Here is an 18,751-nt window from a genome sequence, read left to right on the forward strand (position 1 = left end):
CCGATGTTTCCTTTTGAGTGTTACAAACATTGTGTCAAACTTAATATAACCTATTCAGGGTATAGAAATTGAAGTATAGCATTTTAAGCAAAACTAAGTTTTTGGCTCTTTATGCTGTGTTTGTTAAAACCAATAGCATACGTATAAGTGCTTATAGGTATGTGGAATGAAGCGCCTCTCTGTTTATTTTTCCAATTATTGTTTTATATAAAACCAAACGAAATTAGCAAAAATTAAAAAAGAAACAAAATTTTAATTTAACTTATATTCTTGGATTATCGTCTATAGATGTCGATAATGCGGAAGATTTTACATATCTGTTTTTATTTATTTTCAGACGAATACTGGGGAACTACTGAGTAATGTGGTTCATATGTACCTTTCCGTAATGTATCAAAAATATAAAACATGTAACAAACTAAAACTAGTAACAACAAAAGCTAATAAAATTAAAAATTAATATCTATATCAAAACAAGGATGTTCTGGTACATTTAATAACAGATTTAAAACTGTTTCGAAGTTATTAAAGCAATATGAAATAAAACAAACAAAATACTTTCCGCAAACCTGCAAAAAGCAACACACTCTGATTTAATACATAATTTATTTACTAAAAGATATACTTAAACAAACTTAATTTATAGGCTCAATTTGAAATATATTAAACGAATGATAAATTTAAACTAAGCGTTGTTTGCTTTATATTAACAATATTAATATGTTTGATTTCGATAAATAATAATGTCTTCAAATAGCGCATTAAGTGTTATCAATATGCTCAATACAAAGAGCAAAGTGCATACTTGAAGAATGACCAAAGATTTAAATTGAGTAAAAATTAAGCTAATTAAAAACAGTTTCGATATAAGTAAATTATACATCAACGAATTAAATAGAAGCGATCACGAATTTCTGGTAAATGGATTAATCGTTATACGTATCAGAGTTTTTGGACGCCGCTGTCTTTTCAAATTCGTCAAAGTTTTATGTAAGTGTACATATTGTCAAAAACTTTTCATATTTGCGATATTTAACTGTTATTTCAACGTTAAGAAAAATTGGCACCGAATTGCTAAGTTAAAATTAAGTTCACACTAGAATTACATTGCACATTATTTTAAAACGGACATGTAAAATATGCAAACTCGAAAAATCAGAAAAGTGTTCTATTGTGCTACGAAGAAATTAAAATCAACAAAACCTATAACAAAAAAAATTGGAACAACAAACTTGTAAAATATCTTCCAGGCTATTGACAGTACGCTGTAGTTTACTGTGAAACCTCAAGAATCTATATGATCTAAAACACTTCCCGGTAACTTACGTCGGACCGCAAGGACATTAGATAAGGTATATCTACTTACGCTTCTAATTTTATTGAAACAATAAAATCTGTATTATATATTATATTAATTATTATATATTGGGTGTATGCATTAATTCGCGCGGTTTTCTAAGAGAGGGCTCTACTAGTATTATTTCGCGTCGTATTCATCTGTGGCTATATTCATTTCAAAGGTACTGCCATTTCGCGTCGTTTTCAGTAGATATAAATTGTTTGAGCGTGAACAACAATTTGTTTCATTCATTTGAAAATGTCGAAATTTGTACCAGATAAAGTGTTTTTGCGGGGAGTTCTTCTTCATTATTTTAACATGAAGAAAAGTGCTGCCGAAAGCCATCGTATTTTACTGGACGTTTATGGTGACCATGCTTTAGCCGAACGAACGTGCCAAAAGTGGTTTGCACGGTTTAAAAGTGGCAATTTCGACTAAGACGACGGAGAACGACCCGGACAGCCAAACAAACTTCAAGACGAAGAATTGGAGACATTGCTCGACGCAGATGCATGCCAGATGCAAGAAGAACTTGCCAAAATATTAGGAGTTGATCAAGCAACCGTTTCCAGACGATTAAAATCATTAGGATTCATCCAGAAGCTTGGAAATTAGGTGCCTTATGAATTAAAGCCAAGAGACGTCGAACGTCGATTCTGCATGTCGGAAATGTTGCTTCAACGCCACCAAAAGAAGTCGTTTTTGCATCGGATTGTCACTGGCGATGAAAAATGGATTCACTATGATAACCAAAAGCGCAAGAAATCGTATGTGAAGCCCGGCCAACCATCAACATCCACGGCAAAGCCGAATATCCATGCTGCTAAGGTTGTGCTATGTATTTGGTGAGACCACAAGGGTGTGCTCTATTATGAGCTATTGAAATCGGGTCAGACGATCAATGGGGACCTCTACCGAAAACAATTGATTCGTTTGAAAAACGCCATCGCGGAAAAACGACCAGAATATGCGACCAGACACGAATCAATAATTTTTCATCATGACAACGCTCGGCCACATATTGCAAGGCCAGTTAAAACCTATTTGGAAAACTGTGGGTGGGAAGTTCTACCTCACCCGCCTTATAGCCCAGACATAGCACCTTCCGATTACCACTTGTTCAGATCAATGCAGAATGCCCTCGCCGGAGTACGCTTCACTTCAGAACAGGGTATCAAAAATTGGCTCGATTCTTTCTTGACCTCCAAGCCGGAGAAGTTCTTTTGGAATTAATGCATACACCCAATATAATATAATATATACTACGGCAGTAGTTTATGCGGCAGAGACCTAAATTTATTTGAAGAGCATATTACAATACTTTTTTTTGTTTTGAACTTATTTACTATACATGATAACAAGAAACAACTTAAACTTCACTTCATTTTGGCCTTTACTAAAACAAAAGTTTCCATACATGGCCTTGATTTTCATCGATCATTTTGTATGGTAGCTAAAAGCTTTAGTAATCCGTTCTAAACAATTGAGATTGTACCGTTACTTTGGGCAAATTTATGTGAAGATATCTCCTCAAATGAAAAAGTTGTCCATACAAGCACTGATTCCCATCGTTCCGTTGGGTGGTCCTATATCGGTTGTTTCAACAAATAAGCTGCTTCTTGAGCAGAAAACAAGTGTGCAATACGTCAGGTCGCGTATATACAGACAGTCAGACGGACATGACAAAATCGGCTCAGCTCGTCCCACTGATCATATATATAATATTATATTATATATGTTTTATAGGGGCTCCGACCCTACCCTGTTTAGGGAACCGAAATGCTCGATGAATCGAGCTACAATACAAGAGAATATATGTTATCATTCCCCCAATGTAGTAAATGATGCACAGCATGTGTGGTTTGAAACATATTTGAACCATACCACATTAAACTACTTTTACGTACATTTGGCAGCTCGACATATAAATATTCAAAGTTAATAAATCTTAACCTTGAACTAATTCGGCATTTGAACTTTAACAAGTTTTGCTGATGGTTGATTATTTTTGATCATTGAAGCGCACTAACACAACGTCATTTTATGGGGGTCGTTTGATTGCAGTCATGCCCATCACTGGTCATAAAGAAAACCTTTACGAGGTTTGCGCTACCTCCGATATAATGTTCGACGGTCAATAACTGCTACATCTCACTGGTATAACCGCAAATGGAATTGAGGGTTATAGACCGCGTTGTCAAAAATTTTCTACAACGAGTGCGGTTGTATTTTTTGAAATTATAAGCAAAACATACATATTAGAACTGCAAGAGTGCCTAATTTTCGCACTCAAAGTATACTTGGACGGATTTTACATTGGGACTCTTTTGACCCTCATTTTTTTCAAATTCTCTTTTGGTGTCGCTCTGTGCATTCACACGGGCAAAAAGAGTCCAGCAACTCGAGTCTAGTTTTTCTGCATTCCTTTTCGCAAAATTTTCGTAAATATAATATTTGTGCGGTTCGACTGCGCAACACTTAGAGCGTGTTGCATTTCATTTGTATGTTGAGATGTTGGTCAAACATTTTGCTTGCAATGAATTACCATGAATATGGTAGAACAATATGCATAATACCTACTCGTACCCGCTTAATAGTTTCAAAGAAATACTTAAGACGGGAATTCCCTAATCCACCAGAATGTATTGAATATCCGCTACTAATATTTTCAAGGCCAAATTTATAACAGGAATTTCCTAATCTTTAATTATTAAAATTTCATAATTTCTTAACTCCATAATCTATATCTTAATTTTCTCCTTATTTACAATTTTTCAAAATATTTCTATTATTCTATGCATACATACAAGTATTTGCATATTACATACAAAAAATAGATAACAGAATTCAAATTTGTGAACGAATTCATTTGAAACCGAGCGCTCTTGCAACCATTCAAAGAATTTGAAAGTGAAAAGGAATGCTGAAAAGGGTAGCAGCGAGCTATTACGAACAAGAACACAAAGCGTGACACCCGAACACGAGTGGCACGGTCCCTTCGTTTTTCCTCGTCGTCCCCTCACCCCGTCCCCTAAACCGGCTTGGGTTACAAAAGAGTCTGTGCTCACAGAAATATTAGGTCAAGTAAAAAGTTCGGTGTTCATCTAAGAGATGGCGTTATTGTCCACGTGTTTATTCGCGCTAAAAGCCTGTCTTTGACAGTTTTTCGATTAATTTACTCAGTTCGTTGTGAGCGCTCGTCAAAGATGGACACCAGCAAAGAGAAAATTCGCTATATTTTACAAATTTTCTTCGATCAAGGCGAAAAAGCAGCCAAAGTGGCTGAAAAAATTTATTTAGTTTATGGGCCCGATACTGTAAACAAACGTGTAGCACAAAAGTGGTTTGCTAGGTTCCGTTCCGGTAATTTCGATGTCAAAGATGCACCACGTGTTGGGAGGCCTGTCGTCGAAAATTGCGATAAAATCATGGAAATAGTGGAAACAGACCACCACGTGAGCACTTATTTAATTGCTGAGGAACTAAAGATAAGCCAAAAAACCGTTTGGAACCATTTGCATAACCTTGGATTCAAAAAGGAGCTCGATGTTTGGGTGTCACACGAACTAACGCAAAAAACATGATGGACCGAATTTCCATCTGCAAATCGCTGCAGAATCGCAACAAAATCGACCCGTTTCTGAAGCGGATTGTGACTGGGGATGAAAAATGGGTCACTTATGACAACAACGCAAACGGTCGTGGTCAAAGCTCGGGGAAGCGGCCCAGATGGTGGCCAAGACCTGATTGACGGCCAGGAAGGTTTTGCTGTGTGTTTGGTGGGATGGGCAAGGAATCATCTACTGCGAGCTGCTCCCCTATGGCCAAACGCTCAATTCGGCCCTCTACTGCCAACAACTGGACCGCTTGAAGGCAGCACTCATCCAAAAGAGGCCATCTTTGATCAACAACACAACGAATTGTGTTCCATCAGGAAAACGCCAGGCCACACACGTTTTTGGTGACTCGCCAGAAGCTCCTGGAGCTCGGATGGGAGGTTCTAATGCACCTACCTTATCGTCCCGACCTGGCACCAAGTGACTACCATCTTTTCTTGTCCATGGTGAACGCGCTTAATGGTGAGAAGTTGGCCTCAAAAGAGGCCTGCGAAAATTGGCTCTCCGAATTTTTTGGCAATAGGGACGCAGTCTTCTACGAGAGGGGTATAATGAAGTTGGCATCTCGTTGGCAACAAGTTTACGAACAAAACGGCGCATATTTGACTTAAATCGGAAAAATGTACACAAAGCTATCATCTTTTGAAAAATCAATAAAAAACCGAACGAACTTTTTACTTTGCCTATTGTAATATAAGCGAGAAAGGAAACTTGGCACTTCGCTTATTTGCAGTCTTCTTTTTTATTTGCATAGACTTGTGGCGGTCTTGCTTATCAAAAAATGTATAAGTAAATCAAAAACTCATGACAAGCAGAGACAAGTACAACAAATTCACATCAATAGTCGGTGTACCTACTTACATACATACTACGTATTTAATCTCTATTTATGTTGTATTTTTTTTTTTTGTGCTTTAGAGTTTGGAGCGTTGTTGATTGAGAACTTTTAACATATTTGTTGTTAATGTATGCTGAACGAATTTTTAAATTGTTTTTTTCGTTTTAGAGTATCCTTAAAACTTTAATATTTTTAAAATTTAATTTTTGAATAAAACCATTTACACATATATTTATACTTATAGACGAGTATAAGTCTAACTTTAGAGAAAAAATTCAGGTTTAAATAAACAAAGACATACATATTACTATGTAAGAAAAAGTTTTGTATTATTACTAAGTTTAATATTTAATAAATACATCTTTTTATACATACATATATACATACTAGAGAACTAAAACGGTGAACACCAACAAAAAGTACACCTCATGCTTACTTGTGTATTTTTCTTACATATGGATACAAAACGATTAGACAAAGAAGAACAAAGTTGTAAATGCGCCCAATACTCTCAGTGCACACTACAATCGGACTATGTCATTTACTCAGAAAAGCTTTTTGTGCTGTTGCTCAGCATAAGTGAAAGCGTGAGCAAGTAGAAGTGTGTTAAATATAAACAAATATACATTGAGCTAAGTAATACTGCGTTAACATGGAGACTCTTTTGTCGCTCATTATCGGCAAATTCTCTTTTGATGTCGCTCTGACCGTTCACACGAACACCAAGATTCCAGCAACTCGAGTCGAGTTAATCTGTCCTTCATTTTCAGACAATTTTCGTAAATGTTTGTGCGGTTCGGCTACGCGACACTCAGAGCGTGTTGCATAGTTCATTTGTATGTTGGGATGGTAGTCTCACATTTTGCTTGCAAGGAATTACCATGAATGTGGTAATACCCGCTTAATTTCCTAATCTACCAGAATGTATCGAATACCCTCTACTAATATTTTCAAGGCCAAATTTGTATCACCAATTTCCTAATATTTCGGGTAGTATTTAAAATCCACAATTTTTTTACTCAATATTTTTTCTATTTATTATGAAACATTCATGAGTTAATTACAATACTTGTTTTAAATAAAATGATATTTGAACCAAATCCTTTGCGGTTAAAAAACATAAATATGAAAGCATCTTAATATTACATATAAATATAAAAAAGTAAAGTTACAATTTTTAATAAAATTCATTTACCGCTAATATATACGCTGAAAAGGAATGCTGAGAAGGGTAGCAGCGAGCTGTTACGAGCAAGTGCCACGCGAGTACGAGTAGAATGGTTCCTTCGTCTTTCCTCGTCGTCTCCTCGCCTACAATAAACCGGTTTGCGTTACAAAAGAGTCTGTGTGTGAACTGGCACTAAGCAGGCGGTGTACTCTTTGTTGCAGTGCGCCGCTGCAGGTTTCTGATACATATGTATATTGATCAAGTATGCGGCTGCGTGTATTGAAAACTATAAGCGTAACATACATTTATTGTTTTTCAAAAACTAAGTAGTATACAAAAGGGGTTAACGTTTTAGTTTTTTTAAACTTTATTTATTTATTCTTAAGTCGTACTCAAAACGTTGGCTCTTTCCATGAATAATGGAGTAAGAGCCTTATAATTAGTTTTAAATATAAAGAAGCTCCACCGTTATCATCGAATGAAAGAACACATATTTCGCATCTAAAACTAATCGTGATAGATATAGAGTTATATATATTTAGAGGATCAGGAGACGAATTGAAATCTAGGAGATTGTCTGTCCGTCCGTTCATTAGTTTGTGCAAGCTTCAACTTTAGTAAAATTTAAGATATCATCATGAAACTTTGTACTCGTGTTCCTAGGTCAAATCGGGAAGAGGCCATTGTCACGCTTACAAAATGGCTAAGCTCCAAATTAAGCTATAAAACTGGAATTTGGTAAAGCGGACTGCGGTAATGAGGGGCATACTCATGAGCTGAAAATTATTAAAAAGTGGGTGAGTGGGTGTAGCTCCTCCCCCTAATAGGTGTAATGTATATAACATTAAAACCTCTAAAGCTATAACAACTAAATTAAAGGATGATTGGTTTTGGCACCTCCCCAAACACTGTGAAAATGGGTGAAATAGAATAGTAACCCTGCTCACTCCCCATATAACGGTTATGTTGAAAACTACAAAATGCGCGATAACTCGTTAAGTAAATACGTTAGAAGCATTAAATTTCACAAATAGGATGGATTGAACAATGAGCACGGCCTCACCGACCTTAAGGAGCAACTCCATATCTCAGGATCTACTCGCCCAATTTCAAGCGAATTCGGTTCATAACATTCTCCTGACATTTCTATATAACGATGTTCAAACGAACGATATTGGACAAAAATCACACTTACTTCCCACAATTATAAATTCCATCTGATTCATTCCAGTACACAAAACAAGCCACAATGAATATATCAAGGCAAGGCCTTACACGTATAGTGCCTTTAAAGTTTGCCTTCTCTTTAGTAAAAATTGTCAAAATCGGGTTATAACTCTCCAAGCCTCCCAGACACTAAATATGTTGACCTGAGTGCTAACAGCTGACTTTTTACCGAAAATAGTGGTCGTTCTCAAAGACATTATAGAACAATGGAACTTAGAGAATGTATTTTTCGGGCAATATTTGGTTCTGGTGCTAAAAGTGGGTAAAATCAAGCAACTGCTTCCAGTTGACTTTATGAGTGAGTTATCTTAATGAACATCAGACCGAATCTGTTTCAATTAACAGTTTGTCTTTAAGTCTAATATAGATAAAATCGGGTAAAAATTTTCCTCAGTTCCCACATACATAATACAAGAAGTTTAAACTTTCGGTTGGCTGTATACCTTAGATATTGGTCAATATGTAAGGTATCTTAATCTCAGTCCCCGTTTTGTGTGTGTCAGACGAGAAGATTCATCACTACATTTACCAGATATACGCTTACCAAACAGACTAGTATTGCTTTAGGGCTTCTCCGCACCCTGTGAGTTTTCCATCACTCAACAGCGAACCCGGCCCACATTTTCCCATGTAAGGAAAGTTATTTTACAAAAAATACTTCTTTTTATTTTTCATTAAAAAAAAAAACTATCAGTAATTAAATATGTTATTCTTTTACCTACCTTTCTTTTATAGGAATATGGCAAACATAATATTGATTGCTTGCCTTGCAGTATTGGGCATCATAATAGCTATCGCGTTGTTCCTTGCTGGAGGCTATCTTTGGTGGCGCCACAAACGTTCGCAGTTGCAGTTCATCGAACCCAATGAGGATGAGGATTCTAGTAGTTACAGCTTAAGGTAAGTGTATGAAAGTAAAAGGCACAATCTAGTTTTTATTTTTAATTTGAAGCGAAAAAGCTTAGCACCAATAACGCTGTTGAAAACCAAAAAGAAAGCTTCGGAGACCGTAGGTTATGTTAGATAAATAGGCTGATGTATCGTGAGGCCACGAATAATTCCATTTGGACAGCTATAGATGCTTGTCCGTTGTAATGCCCAGAACTCTTAGGCATGGATCAAAAATACCGCTGTATATCGACAAAACACCTAGAGCCTGTCACAAATTTATTGAGGTTGCTTATATCAATTCCAGTCAATTCGCTGGGTTCGTAAAAAGTATGGCAACCGATACGGTTCAATCTTAGTCTGGCGAAAGCTGGACAGTGGAGGGGAAGGTGAATAGATGTTTCCATCTCATCTTCCTCATTGCAACTTTAACAAGTTGCGTCCTCCAAAATCTTTAGCCACACCGCGTGAATTCCAAGGGGACAGTGTCCAGTTAGGACGCCTATCATTGCGGCGATGCGAGTCTTGCTAATAAGCAGTTCAAGAGACCCTTTACGTTCCACTCTGCGCCAGTAGGCTTTCGCATCCCCACAAGTACTAGTTGCTGACCAGCGCTTGCTGAGCTTGGGTGGAGCCACGAGATCCAGCGCCCGAACGCACAAAAAAAGAAAACCTGTCTAGGAGTATGGGTGCCATTTCTTGCAAGCTAATCGGCTTTACAATATCCGACGATTCCGCTGTGGTCAGGCGCCCAGGCGAATTTAATATGGAAGTAGCTTGATGCTTTTGATGTCCTTTTCTGCCCAAAAAGCTGATTGTTTGTTGAAAACGGCATACGACACCGATGCGCTACTTTGAACAATTATACACTTACTCGATACATTTACTTGTGTAAAATTTATTTAAAAAAAAATTAAGTCAAATAAAGTGTATACGTCTAAAGCGCTGTCATTTTTCTTTGTGAAAGTTCAATAGGGGAATATAGTTGGCACCCCAATTATTCAGCGATACCATACAAACTAAACGATGTTAATCAAGTTCTTGTCTGAAAAACTTTTCAATTTAACCAGATATCTTTATGAAATTTGCACAGATTATTACTCAAGGCATCGTTACAATCTTTAAAGAAATTGTTTATATCGGACAGCTGTAGAAAACTTTTTATTTTACCATATACCTTCACGAAATTTGGCATTGCTTATTTCATAAGGCATCGCTACAATATAACTTCCATACAAACTCATCGACCAAAATCAAGTTGTTGCATTTATCTGTGAAATACTTTTCACTTTGGTCTTGTTTGCACCGTTTTTTTTATTTTTTTTATGGAAAAGTGAAGTTTGTAACACCCAGAAGGAAACGTCGGAGACCCTAAAAAAAATATATATAAATGATCAGCGTGATGAAGTAAGTCGATTTAGCCATGACCGTCACATATGCACATATAACGTATACGAGTACATCGGTAAACATCTTATGCCAAAAACAGAAAAATAGTATATATTGTAGTATGCTACAGAAACCATACGTGTGTCAACCGTATTTTCAATTTTTGTTCCAAACCAGATGGCTTTCTGTACTACAATAGTGTTCAAAAAACCAAGCTTTAATCTCTTCTGCCAAAATAATATGTTTTCTGTCAGTTAAATTGAAATTCTAAATAAGCAAAAAAATTAAAAATCAAAAAATGGAAAAAATGTGGTTGCAAAGCCCTTTTCTGTAAATCAATGTTGTTGTAGCGGCGGAAAACATACACAATAGTCTAGAGTATAGTTGTTTTTTAACGTAACCGTGATAATGCGATTTAATAGGTAAATAATAAATAAATTCTAATGTGTGTCAAATCTCATAAAAAAGCATATATTCCGGATAAAAAAATCGGTTAAGTATTCCTTTAGATTAGGTTAGGTTATACTGGAATCTTATCTGAAGTATTCGTCATACTTGAAGTTAACGGGACTTGCGTTGATATTTTATTTTTATACTTCATTTAGTCCATTGACCTGCAAAGGCCCAAAATATCTAAGACGAGTTCTAGATAAGGCTGAACAGAAGCATAGATGTGATCCAGGCCAACCGGATCGGATGTGATGCTAGTAAGTTGTGACCTGTCATAAGGCCAACAACCGCCGTCAAAACCGTATGAATAAAAAGCATGCGTCTTCTTCTCCGGGGCTCTTGCATTTGATCTAGACGGATGGCGTTTTTGGCGATCTCATTAGTTATTTCTTTTCCCGGAATTCCTTTGAGGTCTGGAACCTAGTATATATGCAGTCGCTTTCCCGCAGCAACTATATCTACTGCCTTCCTGAACCTAACGATATTCTCTGAAGTAAAACGATGTGAGGTTTTTCCTCTAGCTCCCATATAATATAATATTTTTTGAACTGACTTTTTGACTTTTTTCATATGTACGAAGTGTGTTCAAAAGAAAAGGTGAATTTTGAATTTTTTTGAAAAGTACTTATTTATTCATCAATATCTATTTTGTCCCCTTCAAAGTAATCCCCTCGGATATAATACTCTTGTGTCAACGCTTTTTCTAATCCTCGTCGCACTTCTGAAATGTACTTTTGGTATGGCTCTTTTTTCGATTTGGACTTGATCTCATCAATTGTGGCAAAACGCTTTCCTTTCATTGGTTTCTTCAGTTTTGGGAATGGGAAAAAGTCTGAGGAAGCCAAATTTGGTGATTACGGTAGTTGCGGCATGATTACGGTTTTGTATTTGGCCAAAAAATCTGCAATAAGCAACACTGTTTTTCTCAAAATTTAGCAATTTCGGAACAAACTTCACTGCCACACGTTTCATGGCCAAAACATTCGAGAAAATTAGTTGGCATGAGCCGATTGATATACCAACATCCTCTGCAATTTCTCCAATATGATTCGAGGATTTTCAAGACAATTTTTTTCACTGTTTCGATGTTTTCTTCGCTTGTTGACGTGGTCGCATTTCCAGGATGCTCATCGTCATCAACATCTTCTCGGTCTTCTGTAAAGCGTTTGTACAACTTATAAACACAGAATGTTGCATTCGAACTGTATTAAACTTTACTCTAAGAGGTTTGTAACTTAAGAGTTCACTTTTGGATCTCTTTGAACTCAATGAAGAATCTTTAAATTCTTACCGCTAGTGGGGGAAAAACAAAGATCTTCATTGAGTGAGAATTTATTTCATTCTAATTTTATTATTGTGTGTCTTCTCTTTATATACAATTTTAATTCTATCTTAAGTAACTATTGGGTTGGCAACTAAGTAATAGCGGATTTTTTTTTAAATCAAAGACAATTTTTTAATGGAACTAAATAACTTTATTCTGTAATGTATTGCCCATTTTGATCAATGACCTTTTTTCATCTTTCAGGCAGCCTCATAATCCCACGTTCATAAAACTTCTGGTTTTTATTAGCAAAAAAACTGAATCAGGTACGATTTGACATCATCATCATTATTGAAATTTTTACCATTCAAGGAGTTTTGTAAAGATCGAAACAAAAAGTAATCCGATGGTGCAAGGTCAGGACTATATGGTGGATGTGGAAAAACATCCCAACCAAGCTCCAATAATTTTTGCCGAGTGACCAAAGCTGTGTGTGGCCTTGCATTGTCATGATGGAATACAACACCTTTTCGATTTATCAATTCTTGCCGCTTTTTTTCAACTGCATTTTTTAATTTCGTTAGTTGTTCAATGTAGACAACAGAATTGATCGTTCGGTTGGGTGGTAAGAGTTCAAAGTAGACAATTCCTTTATAATCCCACCAAACTGATAACAAAACCTTCTTTTGATGAAAACCAGCTTTTGATGTTGTTTGAGCTGGTTCACCTGGCCTGCTCCACGATCTTTTCCGCTCGATATTGTTATAAACAACCCATTTTTCATCGCCAGTTATCATTCGTTTTAAAAATGGATAATTTTCATTAAGTTTCTTTAGCAAATCGCATCTGTTAATGCGTTGCGTTAAATGCGTTTCTTTCAGTTCGTGAGGAACCCATGTATCGAGTTTTTGAACATAGCCAAGCTGTTTTAAGTGATTTCTAATGCGTGTATGTGATACCTGAAGCTTCTCTGCAATCTCACGTGTTGTACTGTGACGATCCGAATTGATTATTGCTTTGATTAGGTCGTCATCAACTTCAACTGGACGACCAGAGCGTTTTTCATCTTTGAGTGAAAAATCACCAGAACGAAATTTGGCAAACCAATTTTGACACTGCCGTACTGTTATGGTTTCGCCACCATAAGCAGCACATAACTTGTATGAGCTTGCGATGCGTTTTTCCCTTTGCGAAAATAATAAAACAAAATATGACGAAAATGTTCCTTTTGATCTTCCATTTTTCAACGAACGCCAAACGAAAACTACGCAACCGATCAAAAAACCTTTTGTTACTGATTGACAGCTGAATTGCCAACTATCAAATAACAAAATGTCTTTTACATTTGGACTACGCGAGCAAAGCTAAAAATTCAACTGAAGCCATCTATTAATGTATATGATTATGTGTATGTTAGTATATATTGTCACACGACATGGGGTTGTTTTAATTGTGCGTGTATTCGTGTATTTTTTTTTGTGGGGAGGGGGAATCTTCAGAAGATACCGTCATTTTTCCGGACGATATGATGTACGTTTCGTACTGGCCGCTAAGGACCAATACGCCTACGTACTAAACCCTTAACTTCATCGTCATTGCTTGATATATTTGCTCCCACGGAACCGCCGTTAAGCATTAAATCGTGGGGTCAACCTTAGCCATTCGGCTCGGCAGTCACGCCTTTCTGCTCTACTCCTCATTCATTCTTCTGCGTTCGTTGCGTTGCCTCTTGCAGAGCTATAGCACACCACTCTCTCGCTCTATCCCACACTAGTTCCGACTCTGTCATAAGCCGCACTATGTTATCAGGTGTCACTCGTTCCATTGTCAGATTCTCTAGGTCGACTCTCTCGATTGCATACCGCTGGCAGGAGAAGAAGATGTGCAGCGCGTTTTCTACGCTGTTGCCTGAGAAGGAACAATTCGTTTCTTCGTCAATGCCGTATTTGCAGAGATATTCTCTAAAACACCCATGCCCCGTCAAAAACTGTGTCAGGTAGAAATCTGTTTCTCCATATTTGCGCTCTACCCATGCTTGTACAATTCGTTTCGTCGTCATGGCCGTATTTGCAGAGATATTCTCTAAAACACCCATGCCCCGTCAAAAACTGTGTAAGGTAGAAATCTGTTTCTCCATATTTGCGCTCTACCCACGCTTGTACGCTTCTAATTAGCCCGTGGGTCCATCTCCCTGTTGTTACCACATCCCATCGTTTCTGCCATTCATTGAGGATTGTTTGTCTTTCATCCTTACGCTCATCCACCGTTAATCGCCTGCCCAGACATTTGGACCTGTCATATACTAGTTTGAGTTCCATGGCCATTATCTCTGGTGGAATGATACCCGCTATGATTCCGGCTGCTTCGTGGGATACCATGCAAAATGCGCACCTGACCCTAATAGCACTGAGCCGCATTACGAATTTCGTATTCGTTCTTATCCTACGTCTTTTGCTGTAGGGCTGGTCCCCATACGGGCGCCGCGTACATCAGAATTGATTGGTTCACCTTGGCCAGTAGCGCTCGCCTATTCTGGCTTGGTCCACCAATTTTGGCTATTATTCTCGCTAGTGCGGCCGTTACACGTGCTGCTTTCTCACATACTTTGTCAATGTGCGTCTTCTAGCTAAGTCTAGTGTCTATCAGTACTCCTAGATACTTCAGCGACTGCTGCGTCATGATACTATGACCGTCGATATTTAGTTTGATGCCCTCAAGTTTCTGTGATCAGTACAGCTTCAGTTTTATGCCCAGTAAGTTGAAGGTTTGATGGTGTGAGCCATTCTGTGATCGTTGCTGCCGCATTGTTGTGGAGGTTCTCAAGTTGGCCGAGTTCCTTTGCTACTAAAGTTATGGCTATATCATCCGCGTATCCGATAATCTGAACCTGCTTAGGAAGAGGGAGATGCAGCACCCCGTCGTATAGTACGTTTCACAGCAATGGGCCAAGCACAGAACCTTGGGGAACTCCTCCCGTTATCGCATATTTTATTTGTCCTTCATCCGTATCATACAATAACGGCCGATCAGATAGATAAATGCTTATGATCTTGATCAAGTAAGCCGGTGTTTCCTAACTTTCCAGGGCACTTATTGTATGGGGCCAGTACGCGGAGTTAAACGCGTTTTTGACATCATATGTGACTACAGCGCAGTATTCCTTTGTGCCATACATCCATATGGTTTCTTCTATTGCCTTGTTAGCTAGATCAGTGAGCTTCTAAGCTTAAGAGATTATAATCGCATCAGTCGTTGACCTTTGTTTGCGGAATCCGTATTGGTTATCGGAGAGACCCTTCTTCTCTGCTCTTTCTAAATGTAGGTCTAATCGTACACAGATTATTCGTTCTAGTACCTTGCCAATCGTATCCAGCATACAAAGCGAACGGTATGAGCTGGGCTCTCCTGCTGTCTTATTTGGATTTTGCAACAAGACCAGTCGTTGCTGTTTCCATATTTTCGGGAAGGTACCCTTTTGTAAACACCGCGCAAGAAAATGGTGTCGCATTGTGTTTAATAGAAATCTTTAAAGCCTTATTTGGAATACCATCCACGCCTGGTGCTTTGACATTTCCGAACCTCTCTGCCATTTGTATTACCTCGCCGTCAGTAACTATTGTGTCTTCCATTTCTTCGTGTTCTTTCGCTTGAGCCTTTAGTTTTTCTAGGACCTGCGCAGGGAAAAGAGTTTCCACAATCGTTTTTAAGCAGGTTGGTGCTTGATCTTTGCCACCTCTGATTTTCGCCATTACCAGCTTGTAAGCACCGCCCCATGGGTTTTAATCGATTTTTCCGCAATGTTCTTTAAAACAGCATGATTTACTTGTTTTAATTGCTTTTTTTAGATCGTGGCCTTTAAAAGCACTCGCGTAGTTGTATATACGCCGTATGCCTGCCAATTTGTTGTCCGCGCCAGCGAGCTACTGGCGAAGGTTATATCTATTAAGGAACCACGACCGTTCTTCTCGAAGATATTTTGGTTGCCGAACACCACACCGTCTCTAATAGCGAAAACGCCTTTATCAGGGCATCTCCACGTTTATTTGAACCATTGCTACCCCACTCTATGGCCCATGCATTGAAATCACCTGCGACCACGTTCCTAGTAGTAGACAAAACTTCTCTGACCAGTTCTTCCAGAATTTTTTTAAAATCACTCTGCGGTATGCTTGGCGGTATATAACAACTGTAGAAGTTGATCCCACCGATTTTCACTCGAGTGTAAAACGATTTACCTAATAGCGTCTTGTCTTGAAAATTTTTCTCTCCAAATGCCTATATGCTTTGTTCGTGCTGTCAGAGATCCATGTAGCGTCGCTTATGTTTTTATATTGTTCACTCAGTAAAGCTACATCTACTTTCTTCTCATATACCGTTTGCTTAAGAAGCTCTTGCGCAGCCTCGCAGTGGTTTAGGTTGAGTTGCATGACTCTCATTTTAGTGCTTTTGTATGCTTCTTGATACAGGGGACATTTTTTGCCACCTATTTGGTTATCGGTGTTTTCCCTGCCCTTTTTCTTACGTGCGCTGCATGAAGGATTTTTATCGCAGGACTTCGCTAAGTGTCCAGTTTCTCCACATTTGACACAGCACTTGCTCCTATCGTCGGGATTGTTGTATGCTTTGGCAGATGTCCGTATTTGAGACACCTCCTGAGATTTTGCTTCGCTCTAACTGTACACACTACCCAACCTACTTTGATTTTACGTGCATCTAACAGTGTCCTGGCCGCAGGCTTACCACAGCCGTTTGTGTTCCCAAGTATGCAGTCCTGATGCTTCTAATCGAATTTATATCAATATGGTTCCGCTCCTTTATTTGAGTGCGTATGGCCTCGGCAATATCCTGCTTTGTAGTTATTTCGTCGAGATCACGTATTTCCACCATTACTTCGTGAGTTAGGGCTTTGATCTGCGCTTTGTTTCCCAACACACGAGAATACTTCGTATTGCTTCCTTATTTGCAACGCTGGTGGTGACGACCTCGCTCTCAGAGGCTTGTCAACACCAAGGTTTTTGATCGGACACTTACCCAGCTTTGGTGCCCGTTTAATGGGATCTTGCGTTTCTTCCACTGCTTCCTATGATGCCAAAAATGTTGCCACTGTTGTTGTTGTTGGTTTTATTTTACTCGTTACTATCCATGTATTTATGTTTACGAGCGCATCGTGTGCAGGGTGGCGGGCCGAAATTGATAGGAACGGGTGTACCCTCGGGGACACTGCTCCTACCCCCGTTCCTTGAGGCCTGTCCTTCGCTTTTCCAGGACCGAAAAACAAGGACGGGCCGGCGCTCGCCCGGGGCAACACAGACTACTACCCCTGCGTCCAATGCACACTCCTTGACCAGGGCCCCAAGAAGCTGGTTCCTGATACACATCGACAGAGTATGCTCACATCACTGTCTCCATCCCGTCAGCAGAGAAGTCGCTGTCGACACTTTGAGAGACGCTGTGTACCGGTCAGTTTTTGATGACATCCGGACCTGACATGGTGAACATTATGGTTCCGACGCGCCTGGATTTTTATTGGGGGAGAACACATATTTCTATAAGGCGGTATCTATTCGCCACAGTCACAAGAGCTTCAACGGATTTGCTAGCTTTTATACCGCATCCTCCACTCCTGCCGCTCATCTTCGTTGATTGCTTATTCGTTTTAACTTATTTCGCAACTGACCTGCTACTACAGGCCGTTCGGCTATCCGCGACCTGCAGACCCCCCCGGTAGCTTAGAGCCCAGCTAGAGCGCCCAAATTCGATAAGACAAACCACTCCATCCGGAGCAGCTGTTCTCTGGGTGCATGCGTCTGAACTCACTGAAGGATGCGAATCGCGCGCAGGCCCCCTCAGCAGCAGCGATCACCCAAGCGGTCGATTAAAGTGGTATCGCAGGGGCAATACCCACATCTCCCACCAAAAGACAGGAAAAGGTTACACTATTGGCCGTCGGACGGCGCAATGTCCCCGTAACGGTGCTGAGTCAACCGATGCGGACATTTATTTATGTATGCATCCGTATTGCATGTAAATGCATATAATTTTATGTGTTTGTTTAAGTATGTATGTACGTTTTGTACTGCCTCAGCATTATCAATGATTAGCATGTTCAAAGATATTTGAACACTAACCATGACGCAACTATGTATGTACAGGTTGTGTACTTTCGAAACGTGCTTCCTCTTAAGAAAAATATTTTTAATCTATAATTTCAAATTCTTTTTTCTCTTGAATTTCTTGTTTACATTATGAAGATTATGTGTGATTTACATATATACATTCGTATTTAGTTATCACACAAAAACACCTTTTCATTGGTAGAATCTTTAAAACATTTATTTTTGAGTTATAAAAACTTAATAAAACGGCTGGTTTTGACATTATGAGTTACAACTTCTTTGTCAACGTTATATAATTGAATCATAATTCGAACCAGAAGAAAGGGTAACATTTCTCAAAACGTAAGAGTAAGAGTTGCACAGGTCATGTTTATTTATCGTTTTTAATTGTTATTTTTAGAATTTTACTGCTAATTATAATGAATTGGTGAATTTTGCTAAGCGCAATAATGGAA

The 18,751-nt window shown here is 38.6% G+C and overlaps 1 protein-coding gene across 17 annotated transcripts in view; it reads left to right on the plus strand.

Annotated features, from left to right (window-relative positions):
- The window catches only part of Syt7 (Synaptotagmin 7), a 103,087-nt gene that overhangs the window by 2,504 nt on the left and 81,832 nt on the right, over window positions 1-18,751 (plus strand). For 14 of the 17 annotated variants that reach the window (XM_070112407.1, XM_070112414.1, XM_070112413.1 and 11 more), the window contains 2 exons: window positions 338-990; window positions 8,925-9,089. In XM_070112407.1, the coding sequence (XP_069968508.1) occupies window positions 989-990; window positions 8,925-9,089 (167 nt within the window). In that variant the 5' untranslated portion in view covers window positions 338-988. Of the gene's footprint in view, window positions 1-337; window positions 991-1,055; window positions 1,353-8,924; window positions 9,090-18,751 lie in introns of all 17 variants that reach the window. The other 3 variants (XM_070112410.1, XM_070112411.1, XM_070112412.1) reach the window with 3 other exon arrangements.

The sequence above is a fragment of the Bactrocera oleae genome, chromosome X (assembly GCF_042242935.1).
Source record: "Bactrocera oleae isolate idBacOlea1 chromosome X, idBacOlea1, whole genome shotgun sequence".
Taxonomy (NCBI): Eukaryota; Metazoa; Arthropoda; class Insecta; order Diptera; family Tephritidae; genus Bactrocera; species Bactrocera oleae.